Source organism: Telmatherina bonti (assembly GCF_933228915.1).
Source record: "Telmatherina bonti genome assembly, chromosome: 24".
Taxonomy (NCBI): Eukaryota; Metazoa; Chordata; class Actinopteri; order Atheriniformes; family Telmatherinidae; genus Telmatherina; species Telmatherina bonti.
This window is the reverse complement of record NC_136633.1, coordinates 18,168,327-18,182,444: the sequence shown is the minus strand read 5'-3', so window position 1 is coordinate 18,182,444 and position 14,118 is coordinate 18,168,327. Positions and strand designations below refer to the sequence as shown.

General features: G+C 41.8%; 1 protein-coding gene across 1 annotated transcript in view; it reads right to left on the bottom strand.

Moving 5' to 3' along the window:
• Positions 1–510: 510 nt before the first annotated feature.
• The window catches only part of LOC306774114 (cadherin-13-like), a gene marked incomplete at both ends in the record, with an annotated part of 211,585 nt that continues 197,977 nt past the window's right edge, over positions 511–14,118 (bottom strand). The window contains one exon of the mRNA XM_079264097.1: positions 511–770. Coding sequence (XP_079120223.1) covers positions 511–770 — 260 coding nt within the window. The remainder of the gene's footprint in view (positions 771–14,118) is intronic.

The window sequence follows — 14,118 nt, the reverse complement described above, 5'->3', positions numbered from 1 at the left end:
GAAGCAAGATAAGGAAGCCACTTTTCTGTGACTGTGTTGGGTAAAACTTGTTCTATCCTCCATAAGAAGTGAGAACTTTGTTCTTGCTCTCGAGACTGCAAGAACAAGAAAAAAAACTCAGGTCTGGTCCATCCATCATCCACGAGAAGCTCCGTCTGCAATGAGCAATATCGGTATTTATGTGCAAGGAACCCGGTTATCTCACATTTAACAAGAAATTTAATCCACGGCAGGGAGGGGTTTGCATGCGGCTGCATCTGTGTCTTTAAATGCTGCATGTTGTAAAAATATTTGTACTTTCCTACCACCTTGATCAGCTGTTTTATCAGAACAATCCATTTTACCCGCATGAGCAAAAACCTCCAATGTCCGACCAATCACATGATACTTCTTGGAGAAAAAAGATCTGCAAGCCTGATGTGACGAGAACTGTCTTCAACCACATCCGCGGGGAACAAAATGTTATAATTTTCTACTTGGGGACTCAAGAGGCAGAAAAACGTTCTCCCTTCACATGGAGTATGTACAAGCTTTCGTGTGATGGAACTTACGGATGTAGATCATCAGGAGAATTACAAGCTGGGTGAGAAAGTTGATGTGGTGGGAAGGGGCTCCACTGCAGGGCTTCCTGTGACTATCACAGCTGCACACCTCAACTTTTAGCTCTGTGCTGTTGGACAAAGGGGGGAACCCCGAGTCAGTGATGATCAGCGGCAGCTGGTAGTTGCCTTTCTTCAGACTGTGCAGAAGCATGATTCGGGAGTGTGTGGCTGAAGGGAAGAGAGAAAGATAAAAGAGATTAACTGGTTGCATGAATAGTAATCACTGTAGGCTGACTTACTGCTTTCTGAAAACCCAGGACTGGAGAATGAGATGGAGACTTTTGTAAAGAAAGCTTCTGTTTAATCTGAACTATGCAGAACTAAAGGTGAGAACAAGAAAACAGAAAACAGTGTTTACAAAGAAAACACACATCCATGATGTGGGTAATACTAGTCCATGTCACTGGAAGGTGACTTTTTCCTCTGCTGATCAGATCTGTCTCCTCCAGCAGAGGTGATTGAGAACCATCTGTCCCTCCCTCTCTCGATGTGTCATGTGCATGAGATGATGAGGTATAAAAATGGTTAAAAAAAAAAAAAAAAAGGAAAAGAAAAAGATAAAGGAGCTGGGGTTGCGATGTTGCTTAAAATAACAAAATGCCTTATTAACTCAAAACAGCCAGAAAAGGAAAACAGAAAAATAGGCCTTCCAAGCTTGATATTTACAAACAAAAGCAGCACCATCAACTGTCTAATGTGAAAAATACAAACAAATTATATCAAACTCTATACTAATAACCTATCCCAACTCCACACTAACTGTTTTAAACTGGTTTAGATCTTATCTGACAGACAGAGAAGTTTTATAAGCATTGATAGATCAGCTTCCAGGAAATACAAGATGATGTACGGCGTTCCCCAAGGCTCAATTTTGGGCCAAACTCTTTTTTTATCTCTACATGCTGCCCTTGGGGATGTCGTCAGGAGACACAGCATTCACTTCCATAGTTGTGCCGATGATACACAGCTTTACATTGCTGTGTCTCCTGATGACACTCACCGTATTGATGAGCTTGTTGATTGTATTTTAGATATCAGGACATGGATGACAGAAAACTTCCTTCAGCTCAACTAGGACAAAACTGAAGTTTCAGTCATCGGTCCTAAAGCACACAGAGAGAAACAGGATTTAAAATTTAAATCATACTCTTTTAATCACTCTGAAGAAGTAAAGAACCTCAGAATTATCTTTGATTAAAATCTCAATTACATATCACACGTTAAAAACAAAACTAGGACAATGTTCTTCCCCCTCAGAAACATTTCGAGAGTATGAAGTTTCTATCTCATGCCAATGCAGACTCTGATCCACGTTTTTATCACATGTAGAATAGCTTATCGCAATGCTCTTCTTTCTGGTCTCCAACATGTGTGGAGTATGGACAAACATGGCGGAAGGAGAAGCGGACACGCCAGTCAACGAGACCAGCTTATTCCTCGATGGGGCGCCGCCATCTCCATTATCTGGAACTGGTACGGGTTCAGAAAGTTGGACATGGAGTGGAAATTTGTCGTTTGCAGACAAACAGTGCAAACAAAGATGCGCAAAACCACCAAATTGTTCCACCACCTGAAGCACAAACACAAACCGGCGTTGCACCATGAAGTGACTGTCTGCCAGAAACTTAAACGTTAAAACCTTAAACGGCTGCGGGAGCGCACGTCGATCAGATTCTCTCAATGTCTCCAATCTGCTGCTGTTGCTGTCGCCACAAAACTAATGTGACAGGTGACATCATGCCCATTTTAACAGAGGAAGTATGTTTTTGCTACACATTAGTGCTTTTACTGATTAACAACAAGTGAAACGAAGAGAAGGATACATTCTGTGAAAGTTGTCTTCAATGCCCCATCTGATGCAATATCCACAAGACTGTCAGTCTCTCTCGATGGGAGCTTGGAACTGATTTCCTGGATGCGTGTTTTGTCCCCAAATGGATATCTGATCCACCCAAAGCTTGCTTCCAATTCTGGGAAATATAATCCAGCTGAGAGTGGAGGCCTTGCAGATGTTGTTTGAAGGATGCAACAGTGCTCTCATCCACATTCTCCCCAGCAGTGAGGAGAAAATCTTCAAGTGTCAGAAAGTTGTCAAATTGTCCATGATCCAGACAGTCACACTACAATTCCATCTTCAGGCGTGTGGCTTTTATTTTGTCCTGGACCTCAAAGATGGTCACAGTTTTCCCTTGAAGTGCCACACTATTGAGAATGCTGAAAATGTCAGCCAAGTATGCCAACTTTGTGAGCACCTGGAAGTCATGCATTCTGTCATGGAGTTAATCACTGGGGTGCAAGAATAACATTATCTCATCTCATAGCTCGGGTGAGAACCTTTCCACGTGAAAACCAGCAAACTTCGGTGTAACAAAGGAGTTTTGTGTATTCGCTTCCTATTTCTTCACACGGAGTTTTAAAAAGACATGTGTTTAAGGGTTTACCTTTGATCTTGTTGACTATTTTCATAGACTCGTCCAGAACTGATTTCAGGCTTAATGGCATTTTTTTTTTACGGCGAGTTGTTCTCGATGGATGCAACAGTGCGTTGCCGCTGCAGCTGGTGCAAATGCCTGGACGCACGCTACGAGTCCTTTATGTTTTCCTGTCACTGCAGTTGCACCATTGGTACAAATGTCGGCACATCTTGACCAGTCCAGGTTGTTTTTTACAATAAAATCATTGAGGGAGTGAAAAATGGCTTCTGCCGTGGTGTTGGTCAGCAGGGAACGACAAAAGAGAAAGTCATCATGTACTCCACCGACATAGATATATCTCACAAAACACAGTGGATTAGCTTCATTTCTCACATTTGTGGACTCATCCAGTTGTAATGAAAAAGCTGGCTTTGGCGCAAACATGTCACTAACTGGTCTTCCACATTTTCAGCTATAGATTTTATGCGTCGCTGAACGCGTCATTGGAGAGAGGAATTCTGTTAATTTTGTAACGAGCTTTATCCCCAAACAATATGTCAGCAATCACCTTTGCAGCTGGTTTAACTAAATTCTCACCTATTGAATGAGGTTTTCCTGCTTTGGCAATCAAGAGGGACACCTTGTAAGAAGCCTCGGCGGTTTATGCATTTTCCCTGGGTGCAAAACATTGTGAGGCTTCCTTCATCGTGTGCTTCTTCAGTTCGTCACATTTTCTTTCAAAAAATCCAACAGGCTTTCCCACGCAATTCCTTGTGTTTAGTTTCCAAATGTCTCTTCAACTTTGCAGGTTTCATAGCCTCATTAGCCAAAGTTTTATAGCACAAAACTCAGTTTGGGATTATCTTCATCACCTGTCCAATAAAAACCGAACTGCACATAGTCGCAATGGTATTTTCATTTCACTTTGTTGTTGGATTTTCCATGTTCATGGCGAGGTTCAGAACTTGGCGGCAACATTGCGGAGGTGGCAAACATCAAATCCTCCTCAGCAATGTTAGCTGAGTTACATGGATTTGCATCAAGCCGTTGCTCCTTTCCTGCTGTATCAGAGGTTTCATTTGGTTTTCTTTTAAGTGATCCTGTCCTAAGCCACTGCTCCATAGTTATTTAGATATAAAACAGTTTTGGTGTCGCAAAACTGAGTCTGACACTTTCAAGCAGGTAATTCAAATAAATAGGTTGTTCAACTCGCGAACCACTAGTGGTCCAGGGACCACACTTTGAGAAGTGCCGGTTGAGATCAAATACTCACCATTAACTCTGGTAACTTTCCATGTTTCATCCAGGCCGGGCTGCTTTCCAAGTTCTATCTTAAATGGAGCAGCGTTGGGAGGGATGTCCTTGTCCCAACCACCAACTACAACTACATTCACATCATCCTCACACACTCGTGCTACCGACGGCATCACGTAGGGGGCGTTGTCATTGTAGTCTTCCAGCTGAATGATCAGTGTACCGGTGCCTGTGGCTGGAGGGGTCCCTGCAAACACAACAAGCAAAGGAAACATCTTAGGTCAGGAGACAGACGCTTGTTAAAATGTGCTGCTCTGCTGTAGAACTGCTGATCATATGGACAGATGCCAGAACAGCAGTCATACAGAGTGGCTGCAGTAAATCATGGTGTGCTTTACACTGGAGTAGATTAAGCTTTCAATGTGTTCATGTAGACAAGTTCAAATGCTTTCAGCTAAAATCAAGGAGCCCAACTTAGTAAGAGCCCAACTACACAGCCAAACGTATTTAATCCAAACAATACCAAACCACTGCTGCACTGCAGGCGCATGAATCACAGGTATTCATGGTTCTAATAAAAATTGACTTGGAAGATTTTTAAAAGTTTAAAAAAAAAAAAAAAACACACACATGGCATCATATGATGGCTCAAGACACAAGGACAAGATGTGTAAAAGGGTGATCAGCCTCTTCCACCTTTACAAGATAAAAAAAATAGAGTTTACAGGATGTAGCAAAGGTGTGAGCTCTCACCATTCATTTTTAAATTAATATGGTTGTCCATATTTTGAACATTTGATGTTTATTTCCAGAATAGTACTGTAATAAAAATGATATTATTCTAAAAATGAATGTTTTAAAGCAGACGTTTCCAAACTGGCGTCCCTGGACCCCCAAGCAGGCCCCCAAGAACAAAGGGACCCTGCAAGGCTTTGACTTTACAAAGCCTGTGTGGGTGTTAATATTGTGTCATACAGACAAGATTTTAGGTGTTTCCACTCAAAGTTTTATCATTTAGTTTTGTTTATGTGGCAGACCAGGTCCTAAAGTGCACAAATGGGGATCATCAAAACCTGTTGTCCACAAGATTTTAAAGCGTAAACCCTTTGTCAGAAAAAAAAAGTTTACGCTGCTTATGCTGGGCGGACACTGTGCGATTTTAGAAATCTGATTGTCGGGGAAATGCTCCCACTGCACGACCAGGTTTGTCCCTCGTACTCTATTTGACCCTACGACATGTGTACTCATACTGTACGACTGCTGTCACCTACGATTATTGACAACCACGACTACTTGTCGGCGTCAGTCGGCGTGTGACGGCACGACGTGCTCGAGTGTGAACAATGAAATACAAAGGTTCCTAGTTCCTATGACAACCACAGCGTGCCTGACAACAAGATGGCGAGCAAGCAGCAAGTTGTTGCAGCTGTGTGCGCTGAAACAAAATGAAAAAAAGAAAGCTGTGTCCACCGCACACGTCTGAACTTGGGGTTGCCCGCCATTGTTTAAAGCTCCACCTGCGCAGGTGCGAACGTAGAATCGTGACGTAACACCACTCGCACTGTACGAGCGACGGCAAAAATTTCTGACATGCCAGAAGTTTGATCAGGAGGTCGCAGCATCATCGTCAGAATGTAGCAGCAATTAATTCTTCCTCATGAGTGTTCTCACACTGTACGGCTTACGACCTCCCGACCGGACATCCCGACATTACAATGTTTCCACGATGACGCAGCGTGGTCTGAGACACCAAAATCGTGGTAAAATCCCCTCAAAATCGCACAGTGTCTGCCCGGCATTAGTAATGTAACTACAGTAGGACAATAGTTAACAGTATCCTGGTATAAGCTTGATGTTTCTGAATCATTTCATCAATGAAACATATCCGAGCTCAGCTGATTTATCTCTACCAGGCAAGGAAAAAGAAGATGAAGAATACATGCAGATTGATAGTAATATGCATGCCTCAATGCTTACAGCCTTGGTACCCATGATTAAAAACAAGGGAGAAAGGAAAAAGACAGAAGATTAGATAAAAACTAAATCTTGATGTGTACACATGATGCCCCCCTTCATGTTTCTGCCTGCCCCCTCATGTATCCATTCCTAGAGCCGGCCCTGTAATGACGCTGTAAAAAGCAAAGTAAGGCTTGACATTGATACTGATCTTTACTTTGGTTTTTCAGAGGACAGGAAAAGACTCCTTCCCTTTATGTTCCCTCCTCAATATTACTCATCCACCTTTCCTGTCTCTATCTATTCTTTGTTACATACCCATCTTATTCTTGTTATCTTCTCTTCTTCATCTCATTTTTCCTCTTCCACTGACCCTTCCCCCACATCCCACCTTCTCCCAAAGCCTCCATCATTAAGGTCCATTTGTGCTTCCTTACGTACCTAAAGAGTTTTGTCTTTTTCAAATGTTGTCATATGTTGCTGGATTGCACTTTAAAATTGTCTTCTACATGAAAGGTGCTATACAAATAAACTTGCCTTGCTGCCCTCAAACTTCATGTGTCTTTTACGTTACCATGGTTGTTAAGTCTTTTAATCCACTTGTAGGCAGTGCTGAGTTCAAGGTTCATTCCTGCATTGTGACGTCAGTTTCAGACACCGGATGTTGGTGGTAAGTGTTGCAGAGGAAGAAGACGCAGACAGACAGACTGTCTTCCATGTCTTCACTCCTCTTTCACCACTCATCTTTCCAAGGCTGCTGGATTCACCAGCACAGCAGTGCTATTCTGCTGCCTGCTAATGGCACCCCTCAAATGGATCTGTCAGAATCTCCAGAGGACAGATGGATTGACAGGGTGGGGGACAGAGACAGAGATGAGACACAGGTAAAGGGAAAAAGAGAGTGGCTCTGGAGCTTGACAAGTCTCCGAGCATCATCTCCTCTGACACTGCCAACCAGCCGCCATGTGGTCCAACAGACCTGGTGCAGCTTCTGGTCCCCATGGATGATGATGATGATGATGATGATGATGATGATGATGATGATGATGGGATGTTGCCAGGTGAGGACAGCAAACAGACCCGGTTTCCTCTGGGAGTGATTCTGAAGGCTTTTCTTTCTGCTTTTTAATGTTTGCAGCAATGACTTGGTATAGTGGCTTATCACAAAGAAAGATGCAAATAAAAAGAAATCTGTGATAAAACCCTGAAACTGCGCTGCCACACCTTACAGTAGATTAAGCCCTAAAACAAGTGGAATACTGTTGAAGAGCTCATGTTTAGATTTACAGGTGTACTTCAAACACAACTTTGTCACAGTTAGGCGTACTAGATGGATGTTTCTCAGGCAAACTCCAGTTTAGAAAATAAGCCAGAAGCCTTCAAAGAAAAAAGTATTTCTGTGTAAAATCACTTCATGAAGCAGCAGAAAATTGATATTCATCTATCAGTTTAATAATTTCTCATGGGGAACTCACCGTTATCTTCAGCGATGATAAGAGCTGTGTACTTATTGTCATGGACAAAAGGAGACTCTCGGTCCAGTGGGGATGAGGTGTTGACAATTCCTTTTTTTGGGTCCACAATTAACCAGCCTGCTGGGTCATGGTCAACAGAATATCTGCAAAAAGAGTTTTAAATAAGGACTTTAAATAACTGAGATCAAACCAACCAAACCAGAATCTTTCCTTTTTTATTTTACTTGCATGTTTCAAGTGGCCGACTCAGAAACATATCAGCATATCTGAATACTCCATATTGTTTACATACCATACAAAACTTTAGTAAATTTACAACAACTTTTAGAAAAATTGAATGTGCTTTCAAAGCATCCAGATTAAAACTTTGTGGTAACCTGAATGAAGGATGTTACGCTTGAGGCCTTCTGCTCCAGCAAGCATTGAGCATGTGACATAAGTGTTACGAGCTTTGCTTCAATAGGTTGATTCAGCAGGACAAAAGTCACCACACCAAACAAGACCTCGTTACGTCATCAGGGCGTGTTGAGCTCCGCGCGTTCAGAGCAGTGTGGGTTTTTGAAAGGAGGAGGTTCTGGTTGTAGTTCTGCATCATCACTGTCATGTTCTGTGTTCTGTGTTTTTGGTCTTGGCTACTTGTTTTGTTTCTGAGTTTTAGGGTTTTTCTCAATTCAGGTTCTGCACACTTCGAAGTGCGGATTTGTCGGCTGCATTTGTCATCGTGGCGTGCCAAGTGCTGTCCCAATTCAAAGGCTCCTTCAAATCCACCCTTCAAATCCGCCCTTTGTTTTGCTCCAGATTAGCTTAAAACGAAGGATACAAGAGCTGTATCCTCAGTGCCCTCTCTTATCCCAGAATTCATTGCATTCCTGATAGGAAAGAATGAGCAGCAGAGTGCCGGTGTAGGTACCACACCAGCCAGACCGTTTATTTTTTTTATTTTTATATATAAACACACACATATTTGTGTCCAATAACCACAAATGAATTTCATTCCAGTCGTCCTCAGATGTCTTCGTCCCCTTTTCATTCAAGAAAAGGCTGAATTTATTACAGTCACTCAGATAACTGGGGACTGAAATAAGGAACAATAGTTAAAGTGTGCTAAATTATAATTCAGTGATATAAGACACTGTTTTGTCATTTAATTGATTTCAAGAAAAAAAAAACAAAAAAACACACAAATGGATCTTGGACAAATTAGAGCATTTTTTTGATGACCAGTGGAACAAAATACCTGTCCACAGGTGCAGAAGTCTGACTGGGGGGAACAGAAAACCCCTGACTGGAGTGGAAAATCAAGGGATTTTTTTTTTATAGAAAAAAAATGTAGTTTATGACTGATGTAACATATGTTATTTTGTCATATTGGTTTTCTTTTTAAAAATATTTCTATTGAAATAGAATTATTAAATAATGTCATGGTTTTAATAATTTTTTTTTTATTTATTATTATTTATTATTACTTTTGTCAATTTCATCTTATTTTCCAGGCAGCAGTTTTTCTCCGTTTGCAATGGGAGGGTATGAATACATATGAGGACGACTGTGTATGTGTCCAACCAGGATTATTTTCCACTGAAGTTAACATCAGCTGGACAGGATGTGCAGTTGTTACACGTTTTAAAGATGACACTGGTCAATCCTTGGTGTAATACATTTAAATTTTTATTCCTGTTCACAAACAGAGGACACAATTATTTGAGGCAGCACCTGAAACTGCTAGGTGTCCACTCTGCCTAACAACTTGCTCTGTGCATGCAGTGCATCAGTTTACAGTGTCAACTGCCTACCACGCCCTCTGGTGACCAAAATACCTATTTTGCTTTCTCCATACAAACCAACTTAAGCTAATAATGGTTTACTCATGTTAACAAATTTAACAAAGAAATACAATTAACACTTAAACAAATTTTTAATGGGGGTCAATTATTTATCAAAATAAGTCTCATACGCATCACAGTACCACACTGTCAGCCAGAGGAGAGCTCGTCTAAACTGCTTCCTCCTCATGTTTGTCTTTTAGACACAAAGGAAAATTTTAAAAAATTAAATTGAAATTACTGGCACCATTTTCTGTCATTTTAGAAATAGTTTTGTGTCTTTTTGTGGAAGAATGGCATCGGTAATTAGATAAACTTGGCATATGTAGTTGCCAGGCAATTGAGGACCGGAGCACTCTGGGTAATTCTCTTCCTCTAGATAGGCCTTCTCATTTTACTGACAGTAAGCACACTTCAGTGTGTGCAGACGACGTAGAACACTTTGTTGCCTACACAGTCTGCGCACTTGGAAGTGTGCAGACCCTGAATTGAGAAACACCCATCGGTTTCTGTTCCCTGGGACTGGATCATTGTGTTAATCTCCCATGTGTTTCAACCCGGTGTTCATTCCCTGCATTTATTCTGTTCCTCGTGTTAGTTCTGCCTTCCCTCCTTTTCTGGATTAAACCCTCCTAGTTCTGCAACTCTGGCTCCCTTCTCCTTTTTTTGGGTCCATACCTCCATGCCACCATTATGATAATCACAATTTCAGAACAGATTGAGGGAAAGCATCACATTAATAATAGCTTAGAGTTCATTGTTGACAGACACATTTACTGACAAACATACACAACTGATAACACATACACTCACATCCATTAACACAGCTAACACACATCACACACATACAGTTATAAATAAACATGTACTGTATTTTTCGGGCCACAAGGTGCATTACATTATAAGCTGCAGCCTCCATCACAGAGTCTACTATTGTCTTCAGGTCATACATAAGGCGCACCGCGTTGTTGGTCGCATGCTAAAACAATAGTAAAGCAAAGTAACGAAAGCAAAACGGTGAGTTTGGATGAACTTTCTTCAACATGTTGTGCCATAAAGCAACTTTCTGCCAGAAATTGATGAAACCGTGGGAGCGTGCACGGCCTGTTAAAGCTTTGTCCATCAGCATCTCCAATCTGCTGCTGTTCCTCTCACTACAAAGCCGATGTGACGGGTGACATCAAGCCCATTTTAAGAGTCCTTCATAAACCTTTTCTCTGTTTTCCTCAAGAGACCCAAAACAGCCTTCTGTATCATACTGTGGTGCAATATGTCAGCAGCCTCTCGATGGATAAATGGTAGAAGGTCAGCAGCAGGTCAGGGTTAAGGTTGTGCTTCCGGATGACTTTGAGGAAATGTAGCGACTGAAGATATAAAAAAACCTGATGTGTGAACCCTCTCCACACACTCGGCGTGGATGTAAAAGGGGACTGGGTCAGTGCTGGGCTGCCTGAGGTATGTAATGATCTCTCTGGTTGACTTGGTGTTGAGAGCAAGGCTATTCTCAGAACACCAGGTTGCCAACTACAGGATCTCCTCCCTGTAGACAGCCTCATCAACCCTGGAGATGAGTCCAACCACTGTAGTATCATCAGCAAACTTGATGATGAGGTTGTCATTGCAGGCTGGTCTGCAGTCGTGGCTGTAGAGGCAGCACAGGAAAGGGCTCAGCACACAGCCCTGTGGGGAGCCAATGTTCAGCATGTGGTGGAGGAGAGGTGGGGGCCAAGACACAGTCGGTGATCGGTCTGTGATGATCACTAGTGATGAGGCATCGTAATTCATCTTTCAGTAAAGTGATTCTTGTGTTTTGAATCATTCATTCATTACTCGGACAACACTAGTGCTCAGATCAGAACCTGCCTGCCGACAGATAACAGCTCATTTCTCTGCTTGCTTTCCAACATGACTGTTTTGGACTTGTATGTTTTTGTAAAGTTACATAAACTTATTCTCGACTAGATAGATAATCGTTTATGTCTGAATTATCCTGTTTTGGCTGGCAAAATATGTCAATGGAGTCATGCATGTCGGAGCTTTATTTGCTCTGCACGTATTCTTTGTTGAGATGGCAGACTTTCATATGTGTCGTTTAGCATTGTGTGTGGCCTCAAGATGGTTAATTTTCACGATTATATGTAAATAGTTTCTTTTGATAAACTTATACAAACTCCTTTGTAGTTAATTGTTAGTAGATTCGTACTTTTTTCCTCACAGACTGTATCATGTCGTGTTGTTGTTTACAAATAGATATTTAAGTAACGAGTGTTGTTTCTAAACTTGAATGAAATATTGAAAAGAATGCATGTTAACAACAACAGGGGATGTACTGTATTATTCTGCAATAAAAATTGCAGCGTGCTTGAATTAGACAAATACTCTAAAAGAAAAACTGCAAAAGGCCATTATGCTGTACAGGGATTTGTTCTTTGTTCTAATGAGAACTGTGGTTAAAGTACAAATTGCAAAGAAATGTTAAAGTCTCTGCATGATGAAATGTGGAATATGTGATAAATAATATGACTGATAATAAATTCAGAGCAGAGCCTGCCTGCCAACAGATCACAGCTCGTGTCTCTTTTTTCCTTCCTGCAAAAATATACAGAACTCAGGTCTGTAACAGTAACAGCCACATGTTAAGCACGAGGAGCTTGTTGAAGCCAGAGCCAAGATCCACAGTGGGTATCAGTGTGAAAATTAATATTGATTTTCCACACTGAGTTACAACATTAAAAGGACGTTAAGACACCTTTGGTCAATTCTGATTGTTAAAGATCAGTGTCATTAGTTCCTATGTGACCAATAACTCTTTTGATAGCAAAGGGAACAGACGGCAGCAGATCCTGGAGCTTCATTAAAGGGGTAATGCACCCAAAAATATGTTTTTAAGGTGTAAACAACATAGTATTAATTGTAATGATAACCACCTACACTGTTGTTAAAATTGAAATTCTTTGACTCAAAACACCCCCATAAGGTAAAACCCGGTTTTGTTTTTGTGATGTAGAGGTAAACTTGGTGCTTCTCTACATAACCAGAAAAAAATACTCATAGCCCCTCCCTCTAGATGCAAAAAACGGCAGACTCACCTCACAGGCAGAAAAATCCCATCCACTGACTCATATGTACAGATGTCAACACAGATTCTGTAGTTTCAGACTTTAGACTTTAAGGAACTTTTGAGAAAATATTCCTGCAACAGGATGGATTTGTGCCTCTTAGTTGTGTAAGATTAACACGTTACTATTCTTCACCTTCTGATCCTCAGCTGGACACAGACAACAGCTCAACTTGCAGCGGTACACTAGACTCTCTGACCATGGATGATCTGACTCCTCTGAGGGTTTTAGGGTTGGGTGAGCTGTGGTTGTGGTGTTAGTCATCACCAGATGACTGACACCTCCCAGTGGAGGAGGTGAACTTCACTGCTGGACTCTTGTGAGTTCTACCTGTCAGCGTTGAGCTTCTGAGCCATTGGAGGAACCAGAGATGTAGGAGGGTCGATGTTGCAGCCACACTCGGTAGAGAAGTGGATGGATATGTAGGAACATCACTGGAGAGAACAGTATAGTTCCAGGAGTGGTTGCTGAGATGCTGCACCCAAGTCGGTCCAATCACCTCAAGCCACCTCTGCCCAGGATGGTTTAGTCCTCTAGTTGCTGGTGGCTAGGCGTGTGGGTTAACATTGGAGCCTTGGGTCTGGCTCCCAGCCAAGGCCATTCTGACTCACCGGGCCCTGAGTGATCCCCTGCTGATGCCTTCACAGTCGCCCCTCGCATCCATAACACTTCTCACTTTTCACAGATGACCTGCTGATCAGCACCACCACTGGGCGATGGGATCCATGGAAGAGTTGCAGCAGTCAGAGATCCTCTGTGATCATTGGGAGGAGGGTAACAGAACCAGTGAGGCGGTGAGAGATCACTGCATATGTGCTTTGACTGGGCCACAGCGACCACCATAAAGTTTTAAGTCAACTTTTTTTTTCCTGGATTCAACTCTTCCAGCTGTGGGATGTTGTTCTCAAAGCACCGACTCGGCAAATGACCGTTCTTGCACGATACCATATTTGTAGAACTTTCTCTACTTCACAGGTAACTCAAAACCTTTGCCTGACGGTCTGGCCAGTTCAAACCTTCCTCTATGTTAAAATGTCTGTGAAAATACAGCAGATTGAATTTATAGCCTAAAAAAAAACATAAAACGTGTGTTTTCTCATAAAAAACCTGAACAGAACCACAGTACTGAGCTGGAATGCAGCATTGCTGGGGCAAAGAGAGGGCTATGTGGCAAAGTTATGGGTCTCTTATGCAAACACTTCTGTTAAAATTATTATTTACAGAAAAATCTTTTTTTTTTTTTGCTTTTGGTCGTGAAACACAAACAGATAAAGTTGCATAAAAAATCATTCTGTTGTGAAAAAGATGACACATACCAGGCTATTGCAGGCCTTCTTGTCATGTTTAGGGTCACAGACCTGTTTAAGGTTTAAGGGACAGTAGGGAGGCTGGAAGAATGATGACTGATTCATACTTTAGATACACAGCAGTAAGAACAAATGGAGATACGTAGTAGATGGAGATGAGGATCAAAT